The 19,526-nt window shown below is 39.3% G+C and overlaps 1 protein-coding gene across 1 annotated transcript; it reads right to left on the bottom strand.

Moving 5' to 3' along the window:
• Positions 1-478: 478 nt before the first annotated feature.
• On the bottom strand, positions 479-18,973 carry PPIL4 (peptidylprolyl isomerase like 4). The gene is made up of 13 exons (XM_066546816.1): positions 18,877-18,973; positions 18,342-18,409; positions 18,192-18,256; positions 16,279-16,396; positions 14,509-14,651; positions 14,057-14,153; positions 12,494-12,610; positions 11,464-11,588; positions 9,278-9,344; positions 8,189-8,300; positions 6,571-6,667; positions 5,789-5,927; positions 479-754 (listed from the first exon to the last, which is right to left on the bottom strand). The coding sequence occupies exons 1-13, from the start codon at positions 18,944-18,946 to the stop codon at positions 533-535; spliced, it is 1,440 nt and encodes a 479-aa protein (XP_066402913.1). The 5' UTR covers positions 18,947-18,973; the 3' UTR covers positions 479-532.
• Between the last annotated feature and the right edge of the window lie 553 nt (positions 18,974-19,526).

The raw sequence follows: 19,526 nt of genomic DNA, 5'->3' as shown, positions 1-19,526 counted from the left end.
TTATTTTCAACATTACAGGAAGGTGGGGGTTTTTTTGTTCTGTTTTCTAATTACCACAAGCACCAAAGATGTTGGACTCCAGCTTTGTTTTTAACAAAGCAAAGACAGGGCAGATGCTGCTGGAAAGCGTGTTCCTATATTAAATACTCTCAGTATCCCTGCTTAGCTTAGGTCTGGAGATTACAGCCATCCCATCTGGCCTGCCTAGTCAGAATTTTCTGCCACGGGATAGTTTCAGCTGATTATGTTCCTTAAGTATCAGCCTTTCCAGAGAATCAGTAAGAAGTTATCTTTCTTCACAGTCCATTGAAATACCCTATCCAGGCAGAGGGACTCCAGGGCAGAACAATCTGCAGTGATTCATCTTGAATTTTAGAATTAGCAGATCATGTTCCAATGAAAGGTATCAAGCCATAAAATCTTCCTGCATATTGCAGTCAGACACTACTGTAAGTATTACAGAAAAAACACTAACACAAAAGAAAAAAGTTAAATTTATTATTTTAGTTCCCCTCCATATTTTCCTTGTCCTTCATCTGTACTTGGACCTCTCTTTGTCTTTTGATTTCTTAGGACTTCTGCTTCTGTCTGCTTTTTTATCCCAGTCTCTTACTCGGCTGTCTTCTCTGTATTTGTCTTTTTGCCTGCTGTAAGAGGAATCTCTCTCCTGAGAGCGGCTGCGGCTCCGGTGCCTGTCCCTCTTCTCACTCTTGGTCCTCTCCCTGCAGCGTTCTTCGTGCTTCCGCTCAGAGCCCTGCCAAAGGAATTGCACAGAAATGCAGTTACAAACAAGAGGGGAAAACACACAGAGGCACGAGTGAACTAGAGAAAAGCTGAGCATGGCTGGTTCCTTAGTTACAGCTGGTAGTACCTTAAAAAGATTCACATCCAAGATGATTTGAAGAAGGTAACACAAGAATATGCCCCTGAAACCATCTGAAGAAGTTACGTTTACAAGTAAGTTTCTGTCAGTGTTTATGGAAAAAAGCATACCTGACAGCCATGCTTCTTGTACTGCCTAAGGAGCTTTAGCAAAACCGGTTATATCAGGGATTCCATTCAGACAGATCGTATTAAACTCTTCACAAGCATCAAACATGTCTGTAAGCTAGATCTGGATTTCTGATTTTTTTTACCTAAGCAATACAAATATTTCCATTAAGTTTTGGTATTCCAGTGCTCTGCAGATGCATAATATATTTTAAGACTTACCTGTAATAATTCTTAATGGCCTAAATTGTAGGCTTCAGCAAAATGAACAAGCTGACAGTTTAATATCACTGTATGTGCTAACAGAGACATACAATTTTATGGGATTTTAATAATAATACTGTTAAGCACAGATCAGTATGAGTTAAGAAGAACGTCTGCATTAAATCACACAGCATTTCTTTCCTCATTTCAGATATTTTTTTTCTAAGGATGTACCATGACAGCAGCCTTCACAACTGTATGGTTAAAACCTACACTCCATGTACCAAGAAGAAAACTTCATTTATTTAAAAGAATGGTGAAAAAACTCTACTTTAAACAGAGATTTTATGCAGAAAGCCAGTGAATGGGGTGGTTCCCAGAGCAAACACCACCTTTAGAATGACACTGATAATGCTGAAAGTATTAGGGTTACAATAAGCAACACAAACCCTCTGGATAAACAGACACACGAATAATCACAGGTTTGATCTGTAACAAAAACATTCTGCTACTGCTGGGTACAGTAATCTCACTGGTGGCCAAATGCTTATTCCACATCTTTACTGTGCTTTATTTCAGTACAGATTTTAAAATCTGGATCCACCAAAGTGTTTCAGTGATGCTTCCAGCTACTTGTAAGAGCTTTGTCTCTCCACTCTCAAAATGATGCACAGCCATACTCTTGTACCCAAAAGTCTCACTCTCCATATGTTTAAAAAAGCCAAGAGGCTTCAAGCCCCTCTGTGACAAGGCCTGAGTAAACATCAGACAATGGACATGCTAGTGGAGGGGTAGACAGGAACAAGACAAAAAATACTGGTCAGAAAACCAAATGGTGGGCTTGGTGTACAGCTGCCTTCTAACTGGTTTGTTGCTGGAGTTTCCTCCCAGCACATGGAGAAACAGGAGAAAAGCAGGGCAGCACTCAGTTGGACAATCTACCAAGTAAACACTGGAGACGAGGCTACTGGCCAAGTGGGGGCAAGGAACAGGTTGGTGAACATTTTACACTACAGACAAATGGGCCATGTTGGATGCCACAGAAAAGGACAACTTGCTGAAAGGATCAGAAGTCATACAAGCATTGAGTTAAACGCCAACAGTGACCTTCACAAAAGCATTTAAGGTACAGGTCTTCAGGACAAGTCTGAAAGTGACACAACAAAGTCACCACAGTAGCTAATATGATCACAATGTAAAGGAAAAAAAATGAAATTTGAATTAATAGAATGAATGGCATCTTTATTTCTTGCTAGCAGTTACATTTCCCCTTTTATAAGATTTTTCATTTTAAAGTCTTTGGTGTGGAAAAAGGTCAATTTTTAAAACACACTAAATTACTAAAAATAATGATATTTTGAAACCAAATTTTTATGCCCAAAAGTCAAAAACACGCTGTCTTGGAAGAGGAAGCTCTCTCTTACTGCTGAAAATTGTATTTCTCAATGCAGGATCACAGCCTCTCATCAGTCAATGAATAAGTGACCATCACCCCAATTCTTAGTCCAGCGCTGTGCTGGAACACACATGAGGAAGGAAATAAGGAAAGAGGGAAAGATGCTTCTCTGGAAGTTCATGGCTGATTTTGCCAAAAGTAATATAGGACTAAACAGCAGTCCCAGGTGAAATAGCTAGAAATATCCTGGCCACAGAAGTAAAATGCATATGCCATCTCTTACATTCATTAAACACAGTAGTTAAAGGTTAAAAGGAGCAAACAAATAGAGAGACTTTTTTGGAGGGAGATTTTGATAAAACCTGACCCTGAATATGAAGGGAACAGTAAATAAGCAGTAAAAGCGGGAAATCAAAACCAGAAAAATCAGTACCTCTTCCAAAACCATGCACTAGAGAAATCTGAAATTGGGAAGTCCCTATGTCTTGCAAAAATCTATTGGATAGGCCATACTACCTCACAGATCCAGCTCTCTTAAAAAATAAAATCCAAGAGAAAACAGAGAGAACTGGAGGGTGAACAAAGTCATAATACAGATCTCAGGAGGAAGCATGTCCTGTATTCAAAAAAACTCTACCAAATCCTATTCACAAACCCACATGGCAGTCCACCCTCCTGCCCCAGACCCACATCCTGTTACTTACTAAAAGCAAGCCACAGCACCCTACCTCTTCTACCCACTGGAATGAAGTCAAACAGCACAAGACTCAAAAATATATTCTTGAAACATCAACACACAGGCTGAAGATTCAGGAAATGGGTGTCAGACTAAGAAAAGGATGAGTCAAAATATACTAAAGAAAAAAAGCAACACCAGCAAGAGAACAGAAAAACAACTCAACATCATGGAAACTATTGAGAAAATAAAACCCCTTCAAGTCATAGCTAGAGCTGATAACACAAACTGCAGCTCCAGTTGCCAGAACTTCCCATTATAAGCCCCATATCTCTCTTAATTAAAATCTCTGCCATGCTGTGGAGTCATTGTGGAAGTTTCTGTATGAAGCGTGGCTAATGTGGTCTTTGGCTGATGAGTTGTGGAAGGTCTGCTGCTGTTTTATTTTAAAGTTCTTACCTCAAATACATTCAGTGATTTACAAAATAGGGTAAAGGGAGAATGTTTTGTTTGCCTATACTAAAAATACTACCATTCATTAAAAAATTTCCATGCTGTTATGCTTTGTGTTGGACTCAATATTCCCCCTGAATATACTCCACCTCAGGAACATGCCATAGTTTCACATAATATGCCCAAAGTATGAATAGTAAAAAACAAAACAAAATTAAAATTTGTATATGCTAATATGCTAATTTGTATATGCCCAAAATACTGAGTCTGTGTGAGACTGAGTACATACTACTCAGTATATACATACTGTACAGTACACAATAACAAGGATATTCAAATCCAGAGAGAAAAATTCTTCCCAGAAATTAATTTCCACAGCTCCATGAGGGAACTATGATGCTTGCCATCAGAGAATAGAAGTGAGCCTCCATGTGTGATTTCGGGCATAAGAAAGCTAAACAACTTACACCAAAATGGGTAAAGGTGACTAAGAGAGAAGAAAGCTGTGGGAAAGAAGATACCAGAACCCAGCAGCAGCAGATTACAAGAACAAACCACATCAGGAGCAGGTGACTAAATCACAAAAAGATACACATAAACACAGAGGAGATCACACAGACAAGCATTAGAATATGTTCTCTTCCAGAACTTGAAAATAGCACCAAAAATCCCTCTGTTCTCATTCATGTTTCTGTGCTATGAAGTCTCACAATCCATTTACAATGATTAGAACAGATGTTAAAAACCTACTGCTGCAAGCACTTGTGCCACCTGCAGAGGTAAAGGCCTCTAAATGATTTTAAAATGTTCTCTGCTGATAATGTGCATGACCGGCCAGTTCCACGGGTGTAACTCCTGAACCATCAGGAACAAAGACTGCCACCAAAAATACCTGTTTCAAGAAGTCTAAAGCAACAGTTTCAATCAGCCAAACAGACAGGAGAAATTCTAAACCAACATTAGTTCCACACCTCCTGTATGCACACACTGCAGTCAGGACTTTACTTACCTGAACAAATCCCTCCCCTCCACTCAAAGGAACCTGACTGAATTAGTGCAGTGACAAAAAAAACTGGGTCCATGAATGAGCAATAGGGCTTACTGCTGGCACTGAAAGATTTTAATTGCTGATGTTCATGAGAAAAATAATTTTCAAGCATTTCAGCAAGAAGTGATGTATAAGAACAGAATCATGTATGTCTTGTGTATCCAAAACTTTCAGCAGTGCTCAAAATGCAGGATGGGACAATAGCCTTATTTGCTGTGGCTGAAACTTTTTCACTTTCTGCAAAGTTGCTAGAGACAGTTTTGTTCTCACTCATAAAGCTTGCACTGTTAAAATACTGGGGTTTGGTTTTTTTTCTTTTCCAGTTTAGCTCAATTCTTCCTAATGCTCACTTCAGTGGTGGTTAACACTCCACTTTCTCACTGCAGACTTTGTTTCCACAAAACACCTTATCTTCAGTATCCCAAGCTCACAGAAATGTGGAAATGCTGTCCTGACAGGCTGCAGTGGAACTAATGAATGACAGAATTGCTGTCTCCTGGTGCTGTCCTCCATAGCCCCACAGGCTTGCACATTCCAGAAGCAAGCAAATCCACATGCAGATTTTACACAAACACTTCCAAAACACTTAAAGACAAATACAAAAAGATAACGTAAAGACATTGTGCTCCCAACTCCACATAGGAAAAACCCAACATATGGTCTGGCAAGAAAATGAGACATAGTCTACAGTTGTGAAATATGATTAACTACTACTTTATGACTAGGAATACATGAACAACAGGTTCAAAGTGCTGAAGATCCCCTACTTTATGAGAGGCTACATTGCCTCTTCAGGATGCTTTAGCAAAAAACCATCTAGACCTGCCAAGCTACAGAAGTTCATGAGGAAACCCTCTTTCATAATCAAATATTAACATCAGCCTTCTGCAGGTTTACAGCTGCTGTATGTTACAAGGACTTTGCACGCTATGTCCTTATCCAGTATCACACTTTCTTCCTGGCTTCTTTTATGAGGAAAACAATGAACGGGTGTAAAGTTAATGCATGAAGAGTCAAGTACCTTAGATTTTTTGGTCCTCTTGTCATCATCTTCTTCTTCAGAGTGGTAGTGCTTTTTCTTTTTCTGTTTTTTAGCCAAGTGTGACTGACTTGTGTGAGACTCTTCTACATCCTCATCCAGCACAAGGTCATACTTAGCACTGATGGTGCTGGTTAAGGACAGATCTGTTTCCCAATATCACTAAGGAGCAGAACACAACAGCCCAGGAAGCAAACCAATTCCTGTTTATCTAACAAGCATTTACCAAGACTTAACACATATTTCAGTCAGAACACAGTTGTACACTCTGAAACAAAAAAATCAGCTGTGCTAAAATCACTGAAGTCTGTCCTGTTAAGCAATACAGCCAGGCTGCATTCTCCTTTCTTATCTACCTGGGGATATCTGAACAACCTATGGTGTTTTCTCTCATGCTTATCACAAGCAAAGTATAATCTTAGAGAATGATTACTATTAATACTAGAATGGTCTCATTTCGGATGCAGAAGGTCCTCTCTGAAACTACTTAGGAACTCTGTTATGCCATATGTCATTCCAGGGCTGTGGACTAGGAATATTATTTACCTGCACGCAACATGGAAGTGAAACAGCACATTTTGATTTGACTAAATTCATCAAAGTGAAAACCACAAAATATTAAATGCCATCTCAAACACCAAATGGTAATATGATCTAGAAGGCAAACACCCATTTGGCAGGCTTTAAAAATAAGAAGGCTTTTTCCAGGCTGTTTTCATAAAATCTACTTAATTCAAAAAGTACCTTCGAAAAGAAAAGGATACTCTTGCTTTGGTTTAACCTTTTCCTTCAGAGCAAATTTTGAAGGTTTGTCACGGTCCTTCTCATAGTCCTTGAAATCTTCTTTGGTATACCGCCCACCTGTCCACAAAAAACTATGTTCATTTCACTCTAACCACAGACACAACCAACACCCACAACTATCATTAAATTCTGATGATGATTTAGGGGCTCTTTATAACCACAGAGAGCTCCAGAGCAGGATACAGTTCCAGAAACACTGACATCTGCATAACAGAGTAGAAGAGAGCAGGACAAGTTGGGAGGTTCTGTCCTTCTCTTGCTTGCAGATTCCATTAAACAACACCCAGCTTTCTGTCATTTCTCATTCATGTCCAGTGGAGACAACACATAAAGAGGATCACAAAGCAGGACTCAGCAACTGGCGTAGTCTCACTTTTATTACAAGTCCTATATCACACTACTTAAAATTGTATTACCCTGAAAGCCCACAGACTGTTCTCATTATTAAATGATTTTGTGCTCTGATCTGCACGGAGGGAAACCTCTGAGACAGCTACAGCTCAAGAATTCAAGTGAAAGACTACTACTAAAAATGTTCACGTCCAGATTTAAAGAGGGACACGATGGATTTCAGCTTCCATTCACTGAAGCACCAATGCACGGATCAACGAACTACGGCAACGTGCTGCCCTCTCACGGCCACGCTCAGAACTGCAACACTCGGGGCCAGGCCAGAAACCGCCGCCGAGGGGGGAAGGTCATTTTTTGGGTAACATGTAAGCACGAGATGACAATTTAGTTAGCTTTCCAATATTTTGGACAATTTAGACCCCAGGTAAAGTTTCCCACGCAGCCAGTCAATACAGGATGCACTACAGCACCTGGTATAGACAGAATACAGAGTCATCTCAGCTCTGTGCAGGACAAGTTCCAGTATCTCTGTGTTCATGGCCACAACCCTACCTGGAGAAACTGCACACCAACAACTGAGGGCTGACTGCATTTTCAGTCAGAAAATTCAGACACACAAGAACGTCACCAGTGCAATGCACAGACATCTCTCCAAGTCCAGTGTTCTGCTCATGCCCCCAGTATTCAAATAACCACTGCATCCACCTCTTCCACCACCCTTTTCCTCCCAAAACACCCTCAAACACCTGAAACTGGGTTTTTGTAACATACAATCTGTCAAGCAGTATGTTTGACCTACAGCAGGTGAAGAGCAGAAATCCCTGGCCTGATTACTGACTTTTTCTTGCATGCACCTGTCATACAGTGAATAAATAAACTAGAAAATAACAATGTATTGGCATATTATTTTGCTAGTAAGTAATACATATCAAAAAAAATCATGTCCAAAATTTGAGATGAAAAAATGAGTGACAAAATGACGTTGGCCAAAAAGGTAATCAGTGGCAATGCAATGTTCATGTAACAGTAGGAAGCCCTTCAACTTTTTTTAATGAAACAAATGAAGGGAAGAACTAACAACTGTGTTGGCTCTATTTATTACAGTACCAGGAACATTTATATGCCTGAAGAGGAAATGATTTAAACTCCTAACTCTTTATATAATGCTTAGTTTAGAAGTCATGGCTTGTTAAGTTATGAGGATCAAAGAATTGCAAATATACCTACCTTTTCCCTTCCATTTAATCTTTGCAACAGACTGGCTAAAATCCACATGTATCCGTCTGTCATCTATCAGCACATTGTCCATTTTGAAGTAGGCTTTCTCACAGTCTTCCTCCTGATATTAACCAGGAAAATCTTGAGTCATGATTATTTCATAGGAATATTCACAAAAAAGGTCAAACACAAATTCAAATGCTTAGTGGCATACATTTCTTTCTGAAATTGCCTAAAGCACCATAGTTCTTGAATTGTACTATTTCAAAAGAAATAGTTATGCTTTCTCTGAACATCAGCATTTCAATTCCCAATTCTTCAGCTCATTTCAGTATTTTAAAAAACTGCCCATCCAGCTACATATTTGGCACATGTAATACACTCAGGGAAAAAGGAAAACAGAACAACTGATAAAATTTTAACTACATAAATAGGCTAAAGAAAAGTGAGACCATTTTCCAGTGTTGTCCTCACAGATGAGAGATACCAGCACACATAAAGCTACCCACCCCAAAGCTATCCTTCTTGGTTCCTACACTTCCTTAGGCTTTCCTTAAAACCACTCCGGGATAGGCTACTTGTCTAGCTAGATCTGCCTTTGCATCCCCACTGTTGTGGTCTCTACCCACCCCAAGAGAACTATTGCCATCCATCTCACAGTAAGAGCAGTGTGTTGATACAGTGGGCATCATTTACAATCCCAGAAGAGAAAACCACTGAAAACATGGATCCATCTTATTCCATACACCCTCCTTTCTTTATGCTGCATGCTCCTAGCACTCCTTTCTTCAATGCTTCCAAGACTTAAGGCACTCTGGAGGAAAAAAGGGCCTGATCCCCTCCCATGGTTTCAAGACAGTCTAAGTGCATTTTTGTACTGGCTGCTCAAACAGAGACAGACTTACATGCTTGACTCATTTAGGACCTACAACTTCTATAACTAAGTTATAGCTTCTCTCAGTAAGAGAAAATATTTGCTATTCCACACTTGAAGATGCCAGTGTTTTTCCTAAACAGAAGTATACCAAAAAGGGGCTTTTACAAGCAGGATCTACATACAGTTCATACCTACATACAGTTCATACCTAAAACCCATACCTTTTCAAACTCAATGAAAGCATAACAAAGAGATTCACCAGTCTTCCAGTCTCGGATCACTTCACAACTGAAAAAATGATAGGAAATTAAAATGTCAACACTGTTGGAGCAAAAAATGGAGGGTAGAAAAGCACTGCTTAAAAGGATGAATAAGTTAAAAAAAAACCCAAAAAACCCCAACCCACAAAACCTAAACACCTTGAAGGTATTAAAACACCTGATTCTGAGACCCCCTATTGCAAGAAGAAATGCATGATTGCATTTGTGCTTTTTTAAAGCAAAAAACATTGATTTGAGCAACTACATTGAACTCTCATGTGGTTACCATGAGGCACAAAACTAGAGAATTTCTAATGAAACAAAACATATTTTCCAACATTACTGATTGTTTTTAATTTTTTGCATTTCACTAATGCAAGACCAGAAATTCCACATTCTCATTTCTCTGTCATTTTAAGCAAATTTTAAACAAACATCCTGTGACAAACTTCCTCTTCTTAGCAAGCATCTCTTCAGCAGCCCAACTTTTTATCATGCAGGTCACTGGGCAAAAATAAGAAGCCTGAAAGTATTGAGTAAGTAGTGCAAAATGGGAAGAATATAGTATTGTATCAGTATTGCACAACTCTTGTACTGGATGTAAGAATTCTGACTACAGGATGCTGGAGGAAGGCACACAGGCAGCAAGGGCAGGATATGTGGCATTAAGGCGAGAATAATGTGAGACATGTAGAGAGGAAGTGACAAATCAGGATCTGGAATCAAAAGATGATCAAGGCTGAAAGAAAAAAATTCTGGGAGGGAAAAGGAAAAAAAGCAAACCGTAAGGCTATTCAGACAAGCTGCAGGAATTCTTTGCAGCAGAAGGTAGAATGATTTTGTGCAAGAACTCTCCTTCATGGATTATTCAGAGAACCTATCTGAAAGTGGAAGGACTGCAGAAGAGTGACAACTCTGACAGAGGTATAAAAAACTAGAAATCCTTACGGCATAGAGAAATCATGCTGGAGTAGTAGGAGCGGCACACAGTGCCAATTTCCTCCCCCCCTCCCCCAGTGTAGTTTAGGATCTGGAAGCCTGCAGACCTGTGTGCCAGTACTGCACAAACTGCTAGAAACTCTAAGCAGAACAATACACAGGGCCTACTCCAGACCAGCTGAATAAACTTAACTGAAATGCTCTAACAGAGTCAATATGCTCATGTGTGGTGATGATGATTATGATCCATTCCATGAAGTCTTTTGAAATCCCTCTGCAAATTCTAATAAACTCCTGCACTAAAGGCTTTGGGGAAAGTAAGCAGAAAGGGCATAAGGAATATCTTTGCATCCATAAACATGCAACAAGATAACCATGGGTGGAACCTTAACTGCATATTGTAAAAAAAACCCAAAAAAAAACAATGAAAAAAACAACCCCAATGAAAAAAACAACTTTATCATTCACTAGAAAAGGAGTTAAGAGTAAAACAGAACAAAACTGCTCCACTATAAATCTGTAATTTCCTCAAAACTGCATGCAGTTTGGGTTCTGTCACCTTGAGATGAAAACAAAAGAACAGGAAAAGGACAAGAAAAGTGAAACAAGGTAATTAAGTCTCTACTATGAAGAAGCATGAATATGTAGCTTAGTGCTCTTGGCAAGGAAAAAAATTAACTTTGGGGTGTAGGATAGAGGAGTGTAGGAAATAAGATTTTATTGCCCATCCAGTATTTTGATAGTAGTACTAGAAGGAATCAGCTGAAACTACTAGAAGCCAAGATCAAAACTGAGAAGGGCAGCAGGAATGAGGAACACCTTACAAGAAGTGTATCAGATGCCACAGATGTTTGGTGCTTTACCCCACACCACACATACTCCCACAGGAAAGAAAAACCCAGAGACTCTATCCAGCTCTTTGAGAATGTGACATAAAATCTGCTGAAAGGAGTGAGAGGATGGGGGCAAAGAGGAGTGTCACATGCCTTCTTGGTTCCTACACTTCTTTAGGCTTTCCTTAAACCACTCCAGGACAGGCTACTTGTCTAGCTAGATCTGCCTTTGCATCCCCACTGTTGTGGTCTCTATCCAAACAGAGCATAACTCTCCTGAGACACCAGACTACTCCTTTACAGCCAAACCTAAACAGACTGGGAGGAATCAAGTTCAGTTTCAACAAAGAAGGTTTTCTCTTTTATCATAATTACCTTTTAATGGGACCAAATCGTGAAAATATTATCTCCAGGTCTTCACCTGTGGTCACAGGATTCAGTTTACAAACAAAAAGCACATTTTCTGGTGGCTTGATGTCTGCATCTGGCAAGTCTCCCACCTGGGATATACAGAAAGAAGACATTCATCACTTTGGCCTAAAGCTCTCTGTAGATAGCACAGCACACTGGGAACACATTTTTTGTGTCATCTCACATTCCTATCACAAAATCAAAACTTTATTAAATATTTCTGCTACTCAGTGTCACAAAAAAAAAGTTTTCTATAGCACCTAAAATTTACTATTTATTTGCAATTCCACTGCTGGAATTCACGAAAGTTCACAAATACGTTCTACTTTGCTTTTTCTGGTCTTAGCATAAAAAAGTTCCAAAAGGTGGAAGTGTACCCTGTTTGTCCCTACAAATCTTCTGCAACATTGTGGCCAGATCTGGCTTGATCTTGGAATAAGTCTCTGCTGCAAATTATTCACACAAATTTGAATTTGGTAGTTGTAAGGAAGTTAGATGGATTCACTCATCTTTCAATGGTGCATACTTTTTATTTACTTTTCTTTTTTCTTAAAAAAAAAGAAAAAGGACTTCAAAGCCTATTTACAATTTTTGTTACTATGGAGTTACCACTCTATGCATTGGGAGGAGTTTGTCACAAATTAGCTCAGCTCTCTCCCACACATGCTAAAACTCTTCAATGAGTGCAGGTATTCCAGTGGCATACCATGTCTGTTACATTTTTTAATTGGATTAATTTCTAGCAAGTTTTTAGAAGGCCTCCACTGGACCACTCTGACAATGAAGTATCACTGGTTTTATCAGAAAACCACAACATGAACGCTCATGATCAATTCTTTCATTGTACAACAGATATTTAACAGCAGATTCTGAAACATGACATGATCCTCAGATAGGAAATTTCAAGATAAACAGTACACATCCTCCTAGACTTAATAACACGCACACATAGAGAGGAATATGATCTAAAAGGTAAATACAGAAAGATGTTCACCATTTCCAAAAGAATGGCACGAGTTTTTGCTTCTTTTTCTGCCTGAACTTCTTCTATTTCCTCTGCAGTCCGTCCTTTCATGTCATCAATTTCTTCATCTGCTCCTATTCTGCCACTCTGAAAAATGAAGGAAAAGGATATTTATTACCAAGCCATCACCAAAAACTCTCTCACTTTCCAACCATTACTGGGACAACCTCTTCCCTCACCCCTCAAGACACAAAAAATGCTTAAGCACTGTATGTCTGCAGAACTGGGCTTTCACTCTGTTCTTCCCACTTTGATTAGAAGAAAAAAAGAGAAGATGTTATCTTCATATTTCAGGCACTGTGAACTATTTCTAGGCACTGTGAACTATTTCTGAACTTCTGTGACTAGTCTGAATCATATTCAGTTAGGTATTCGAAATTATTTTATATATACCCACCCACTCAACAGCTCACCACAAATATCAATTCATCCAGGTAACTCCTGCCACAAATGAAGGTAAGGAACACTGCAAATATTTGTTATGTCTAGCAAGACATTAAATAGAGCATAGCACAATAATAATTTTGGTTTTATACATCTGTACCTAGGCAGGACTTGAGGTTTATTTTTTTCTCCTCACCAGCATCTCTGGAATGCTGCCTTTCTTACAGACATTTCTATGCTAAAAGGGGAGGATATGCCTATCCTCAGACAGGCTAGGAGGAAAAAAATTCAGTACAAGTCTTCACATCTCTATGCTGCTTGCAGTGAGCTACTAAATACCTTATTCTTAACATATCTGAAGGTACATCAGAGATCAACCACTGTGCACACATACCATGAAACCCTAATTTCAATCTTGCAATTGTATCTATTAAGCTTAAAAAGAAACAATATTTTCTCTAGTTAATTAATTCATTACTAGAAACAACTGTTTCCATACAAGGGGATAATCTCACATATAACTTCTGTGACTGCATACCATTAGTAAATTATTAATAACTGCAAATATTTTTTTTATAAAATTCCTTCTGTTTGAACAAATAGCCCATAGCAGTATGTGTGCCTGCACATATAACTCAAGAATGACCAAGATTACTTCCACTGAAACACAACCTATTCACATTTAAAAGGAAAACAACAGTAACCATTTTAATATTGATAATGTTAGCTATACTTTGTCTTCTACCAGAGTACACAGAAAACCAGTAATACTAGTGTTGAATATTCTGAATGTTCTGCTTATCTACACTGTAAATAGAAACCTAAAATACAGCTTTAAAACACAACTCCACTGGAGCCACAGGGGAGAGCACCCAAGTCATGATTTAACCTTCTCTTGAAAGGTTAAGGAACTGTATTTGACTAAACACAGCAGTAGCCCCAAATAACTGACAAGCATTTGACACATCAAGCTGGCACAGTAGAAGAACACCTCCTGCATGAAAAAATGTGTAGCTCTTTTAGGACACAGATTTGAGACACAAAAACTTGAAGACTGATTTGTTATTTTGGCCAAATCTGTGCTGGACACTAATTGAGATAAACTTTTTAAATTATTTCTTCCAACTTTTCCCTGTTGCGAACACTCACGTCGAGCTGCTCCTTTGTAGGTTCTGGTGAGCGATCGGGAACACACAACCCAGGTGGGTCATCAAAGGGATCATCTAAAATTACTGTATGATTTATCCTTAGAGAAAACAAAATCAAGATCAGCATTGGTTACATGCAAGTAAAACTTAGTTTACCCAACTAACACCAGACCAGCCCCACTAAATCTCAGTTGCATCCCAAACAGCCAAATATCCTGTTTGCTTGTGAATTCTAGCACTGATGCTTTTGGAAGGGCAACATGGCTAAATATTTTTGTACATATTTGTTTATTTAGTGCTTGTTGATTTTGCTACTAATACTAGGGGAAAAAAAGGATTTAAGATAGCACGTACAGGTCACCTGACATCATGATATTCATCTAGTTTCCAAAAGAAGTAAACTCATTCAATAGTAAGGTATTCCTCAAAAAGTCAAGTTAAAAGCAGTCACACCTGATATCTTGATATGGGATAAAATCCTTATCTACAAAGGTTTCATTAATTGTCTTCAACACATCCAAGCCTTCTGTCACTTCTCCAAATACTGTATGTACACCATCAAGGTAATCCAGGTTTTCTCCTGTGGTAATGAGGAACTACAAAAGAAGATACAAAACTAGGAACAGTAAATAGAAAAATTCAGGTTGCGTTTTTTTTTTTACCTTAACACACTCTCAAAAAATTCAGTGGGAGGGGATAAAAAAAACCTCTTCCCATTTTTTGTAGCAGATTGCTCTGGGAACATGGTGAGCCAATAATGTACAGCTCATAGCCACTACCTGAGGAAATCTCCCTCTGCAGGAGCCTGTGGGTGCAGCTCACAGGACCCTTCTGTGAATTGGTAATCGGGCACAAGGGCACTGGAGGAGCAGAGAGATCTCTGCTGGGGAGGTTTGGTGAGCAAGACCAGCAAAGGTTGTGACTGGCATCACAGCTGATGAAAGGGAGAGGACAGAAAGAGCAAGGCTACCCCTTGTGAGCTGAGCTCAAATCACCTGTTCACCAAGCAGCATTCGGCAGGTACTTTTTCATAAATTTGGCAAAAACACCCTACTACTATCTTTACCTAACTCCCATAGTACTACCTTTACCTACTATCTTTACCTATTCTATCCAGACTTTTTTCCTTTCTTCCCACAAACCCCTGTGTCCTGAAAAACAGCATGCAGCAGCACTGAGAGAAGTACTAACACACACTGACTTAGATCAACTGAACTGGCACTGTCTTATCACAAATCAGATCTTCACCTTAAGGTAAAACTGAAACTGAAAATTGATACCAACTGAGAATTTAGTAACAAATTCTAGAGGGCACTTGGTAATGGAGGAGGGAGGAAGAGGCAGATATTCACAAATAACAGGACACAACTGCTGCACCCACACCTTACAGTCTGACTGGTAACATCCCACTCCTCACTCTCTCTACAGCACAGTTAAGACTGGTTAGTATTTGGTAAAGGTTACACTGAACTACACTATACTTGTAAGGCAACTCCATGTAGTTCCTTTCTGGAATTTTTCCTTCCCAAGGAAGAAGCTGCAATAATGTTCCTGGGATCAGCATTCATTCCCACATGCCTGCATATACAACAGGCTGCATCTTAAGTATAAATACTCTTGTCATCTCTTTTTCCTAAATACCCCAACTATGCCATTTTATATATACAATGCAGGGAAGCACCATAATTACCTGTATATATTATAAGCTCTAGCTCGAATAAAATCCTGCCTTTTTAAAAATTGTTCTTTGATTATCAAAAATCCCTCTTTTTAAAAATTAAAATATATGGATATTACAAGTAAGGCATTTTAATTCACAGAAGTGACAGTGCACCTATAATAATAATAATTCAGAAATAACAGTGTTCTATGAGCTTTAAAAACAAAAAAAAACCTTACAAAGTAAGTAAAAAGAATTACCTACAGCAAAATCTTTGTGCACATGAACAGCAAAGAGAACAAGACCACTTTCGAAAACTGTTTTTACACCAGCACTGGGGTAAAACTGTAAACTTACACTATTAATGCCCTTTCAAGTAACCATACAGGAGAAACTGTGATATTATTTCAATTTCCAAACTAACACAAAGTCATAACCAGAAAATATCAACATTATTTCAAAACTCAGTTTCCTTAATTTTCACTTCATTTAACTAGAGAATTTTTTTCCTGACTATTTTATACATTAGCAAAATCACATCAAAGTATTAACATAGTGCTGACCTGTGATCCATGCTGATCACTGCCATTGTTCACCATGGACACAGTTCCCTTCTTCTTGTGCTTGATTCTCGGCACCTTTTCTGCCTCAAAAAATCTGGCTTGATCACCATACAGTTGACTAAAAAAACATATATAACAAATAAGTTACAAGAAAAATGAATTTTTAAAAGTGAGCTAACCAAACATTGTAAAACTCTAAATGACATCTCAAAAAATTTTTACATTTCATATTTACATTAGGCCTTCAAATAAACCTGTATTTTATGAACGTATTTATGGACCTGTACACTTCCACAATTTATAGTACAAAGAACAACAAATTTTTCTCTGGACATTTCACAGAGTTTTTTGGGGGCTGGGAAAGGTATACTTATATATTTTTAAGTAGAGTATGTAGCATTTTTCTGAGGCATGAAGGAACTATACATTTTAAGTAGATTCTGCAAAAATAAGTTATTCCACATTGTAGAAATGCAGTGTTTATTTACATCAAAAATTTATCTCCCAAGAGAAACAGAAAAGCAATACATCTATGTGCAAAATCAGTTCATCACACCGACAGGACTACATACAGTAATTTGGGATATACAGGATATAGCTAATTGTTGCATTCTTTTTTATTTTTTATGTCTAACCCTGCTATCACTTATTTTGTCTCATTCCATAAACTGACGGATGCATGATGAATGACCATATTTGCCCAAAAGTAAGGATAGTGCTGTGTTCAAACTCGTTCTGCTAAGCAGGTGCTAGCCTCTATGAAGATATGATTCAAATTAAACTTTGCCTGCAAGAACACAAACTCCAGTCCCATGGACTGGAGTTTTGTACCTGCTGTAAACAGGTACAAAAGATGAACTGACCTTCTCCATGCTATTGCCAGATAGGATCTGACACTCTCTCATCACACTGTACTTCCCTATTTGCCATACCAGTAAATCTTAGGAGACTTGTATCATATCAAAAAAAACTTAATTTACTTGTGTGCAGAGACAGGCAAGCCTGGCGAGGTTACCCACCTAGACTTGCATCTGCTTATCACAGGTACACTGCTTCCAGCACCACTGGAGTGGTGATTCATGGATCCATGAGCTCCACGTTTTGTATTTATGAGGCTCTGACACACTGACTTACAAAAGCCGACACTAGTCTAGAAACACTGTCTCTGTTCCAGCTGAACTCTTTTATTGCTGTAAATTGTGTTCCCCAACATCTCCCTGGTAATTAGTTCTGTTCTGTAACTTTAATTTTACTTTTAATAACTATTTCAAACAAATCATACACAACACATGCACTTTGACTCCATCCTAGCTGTTTGAATGACTTCTTCAACTCGTCTCCATGACCACTGAAAACTTCCTGAACAAATAAGAAAAGCAATTTCCTTATAAACATCCAACATGACTAAAACAAACTCAAGTAAGGAGATCACTTTCTTATACAAAGAGGAAATCAAGCATAGCCTCTATACTCCACTCATGCTTAATTTAGTACATTTTGTTATAAGAATAAATGTATTAACAATGCTAATTGATTCTGTCTTCAACAGAGCATTTAGTCATGATACTTTTCTTACCAAACATAGTTATTTGCCAGCTTTTAAACAAACAGAAACGTATGTACAAGTTGTTACCTGTAACTTCACTTCTAAGGTCAGAGACAGAACAATGTCCAAGAAAAAAACAATGAATGGCCAAAGGCAGCAGAGAAATTTAAAAGGTATCTAAGTATGAAAACCAAAGAAGCTTATATATCAACATCTTTATTTCCCACCAGTAATTCTGCCCCAAGAAAGCTGAAGACAATCTAACCAGAAGACAATCTAACCTACTCCCTCACACAAATTCTCTGTTGAGATATATATATATAGATATATACATATGTATGTATCATTTGTATACATAAACACTTACCAAAATATGGATTCCCCGCCACGACCAGTTCCCATGGGGTCGCCAGTTTGTATAATAAAATCCCTCTGTCACAAAGGAGAATCACATAAGATATTGCTTTCATGTTTGTGAATTTAAACCAACCAAAAAAAAGGAATTGAGAATACTCACCTGTACATTATAAATAAGACAATAATTGTAGTATTTGACTTTGCAGAGCTTCAGGAAATTCAGACAAGCTGCAAGAAATTATAGCAACATTTACAGAGGAAACTCCAGATAGAATAAGAATATATAGAACAGAGCCCTAGTTTAACGTGCAGAAGAGTGGTTTTGGAGCAGACTGTACCGAGGCTATCAGGGTAGAGCCTATAAACGCTGAGAGAAATGCTCGAAAGAGGTGTAACAGTTCCTCCCTTACTACAAACCATCTCCACAGCGATTCAAAAAACCCTAAACACGGCTGGTTATACAGAAACACACTTCCCCCCTCCGTTTCTTTTCAAACGCTTGAGAAAGAAGCTCACGGTACCCTTCTATTTAGCAGATATTACAGATACTACGTTTGCGGCCGCGAGCAGGCCTCTGTGCCGAGCGAGGCCGCCACCCGCCCGCGCAAGGGGAAAGCCGGTGCCGGGGGGGTCAGGGGCGAGCCCGGTGCCGGCGGGACCCAGGGAAAGCCGGTGCCGGCGGGCTCGGCTCGTACCGCGGGGCCGCTCCTCCGTGTACAGGTCGATGACCAGGTCGCCCACCGTGGTCTCCAGCAGCACCGCCATGGTCGCGCATGGAACAGCCCGGCCCGCTCCCGGCTGGCGCCCTCTGGCGGCGCGGAGGATCCCGCGGAGGATCCGTCAGGGGCGGGGCGCGACGGGACGGGGCGGGCCGTCCCCGCAGTCCTGAGGGTGCCCGCGGTGCAAAATGTGGAACGTGTAAAAGTTAAGGCAGGCTGTTCTTTGATATGTAAGATCCTGGTATACTTTCAGACAGAACAATCCGGTTGGAAAAGACCTCCCTCTAAGATCGAGTCTAAGCTGAAGGATAACTGGCACACGCAGTCGCTCCTTAAACACCTCCAGAGATGGGGAATCCACCATCTCCCTGGGCACTCCTTAGCCCAGCCCACGCTCTTGGAAGCTACTGACTCATTCTGGACTGTTGTGCCCAAGCACAAGAAGCTGGATTTACAATCATGAAAACCTGGCAGACCCAAGCTGAGAGACATCAAACATCAGACTTTAGCACTGAGAGACATAATTCTGCCATCTTCCTCACACAGCTGGTGACCATGAAGCATCTAGTTAGTGACTGTAAAAATCAATGAGGAGCAGGCATCAGCTAAGGACTGCAATATGTGGA

This window comes from Molothrus aeneus, chromosome 3, assembly GCF_037042795.1.
Source record: "Molothrus aeneus isolate 106 chromosome 3, BPBGC_Maene_1.0, whole genome shotgun sequence".
Classification (NCBI taxonomy): Eukaryota; Metazoa; Chordata; class Aves; order Passeriformes; family Icteridae; genus Molothrus; species Molothrus aeneus.
Note: the sequence above shows the minus strand (reverse complement) of the source record. Positions and strands in the feature narration are given on the sequence as shown.

Bases quoted from the DNA above. Each gene is read 5' to 3' on its own strand.
- PPIL4 (XM_066546816.1), bottom strand. From the start codon at position 18,946: ATGGCGGTGCTGCTGGAGACCACGGTGGGCGACCTGGTCATCGACCTG. The intron at 16,397-18,191 runs GTAAGTGTTTAT...ATGTTTTTTTAG, and splicing joins GGCGGGGAATCCATATTTTG to TCAACTGTATGGTGATCAAG. The intron at 14,652-16,278 runs GTCAGCACTATG...CTTCTTTTGTAG, and splicing joins GTGATCAGCATGGATCACAG to TTCCTCATTACCACAGGAGA.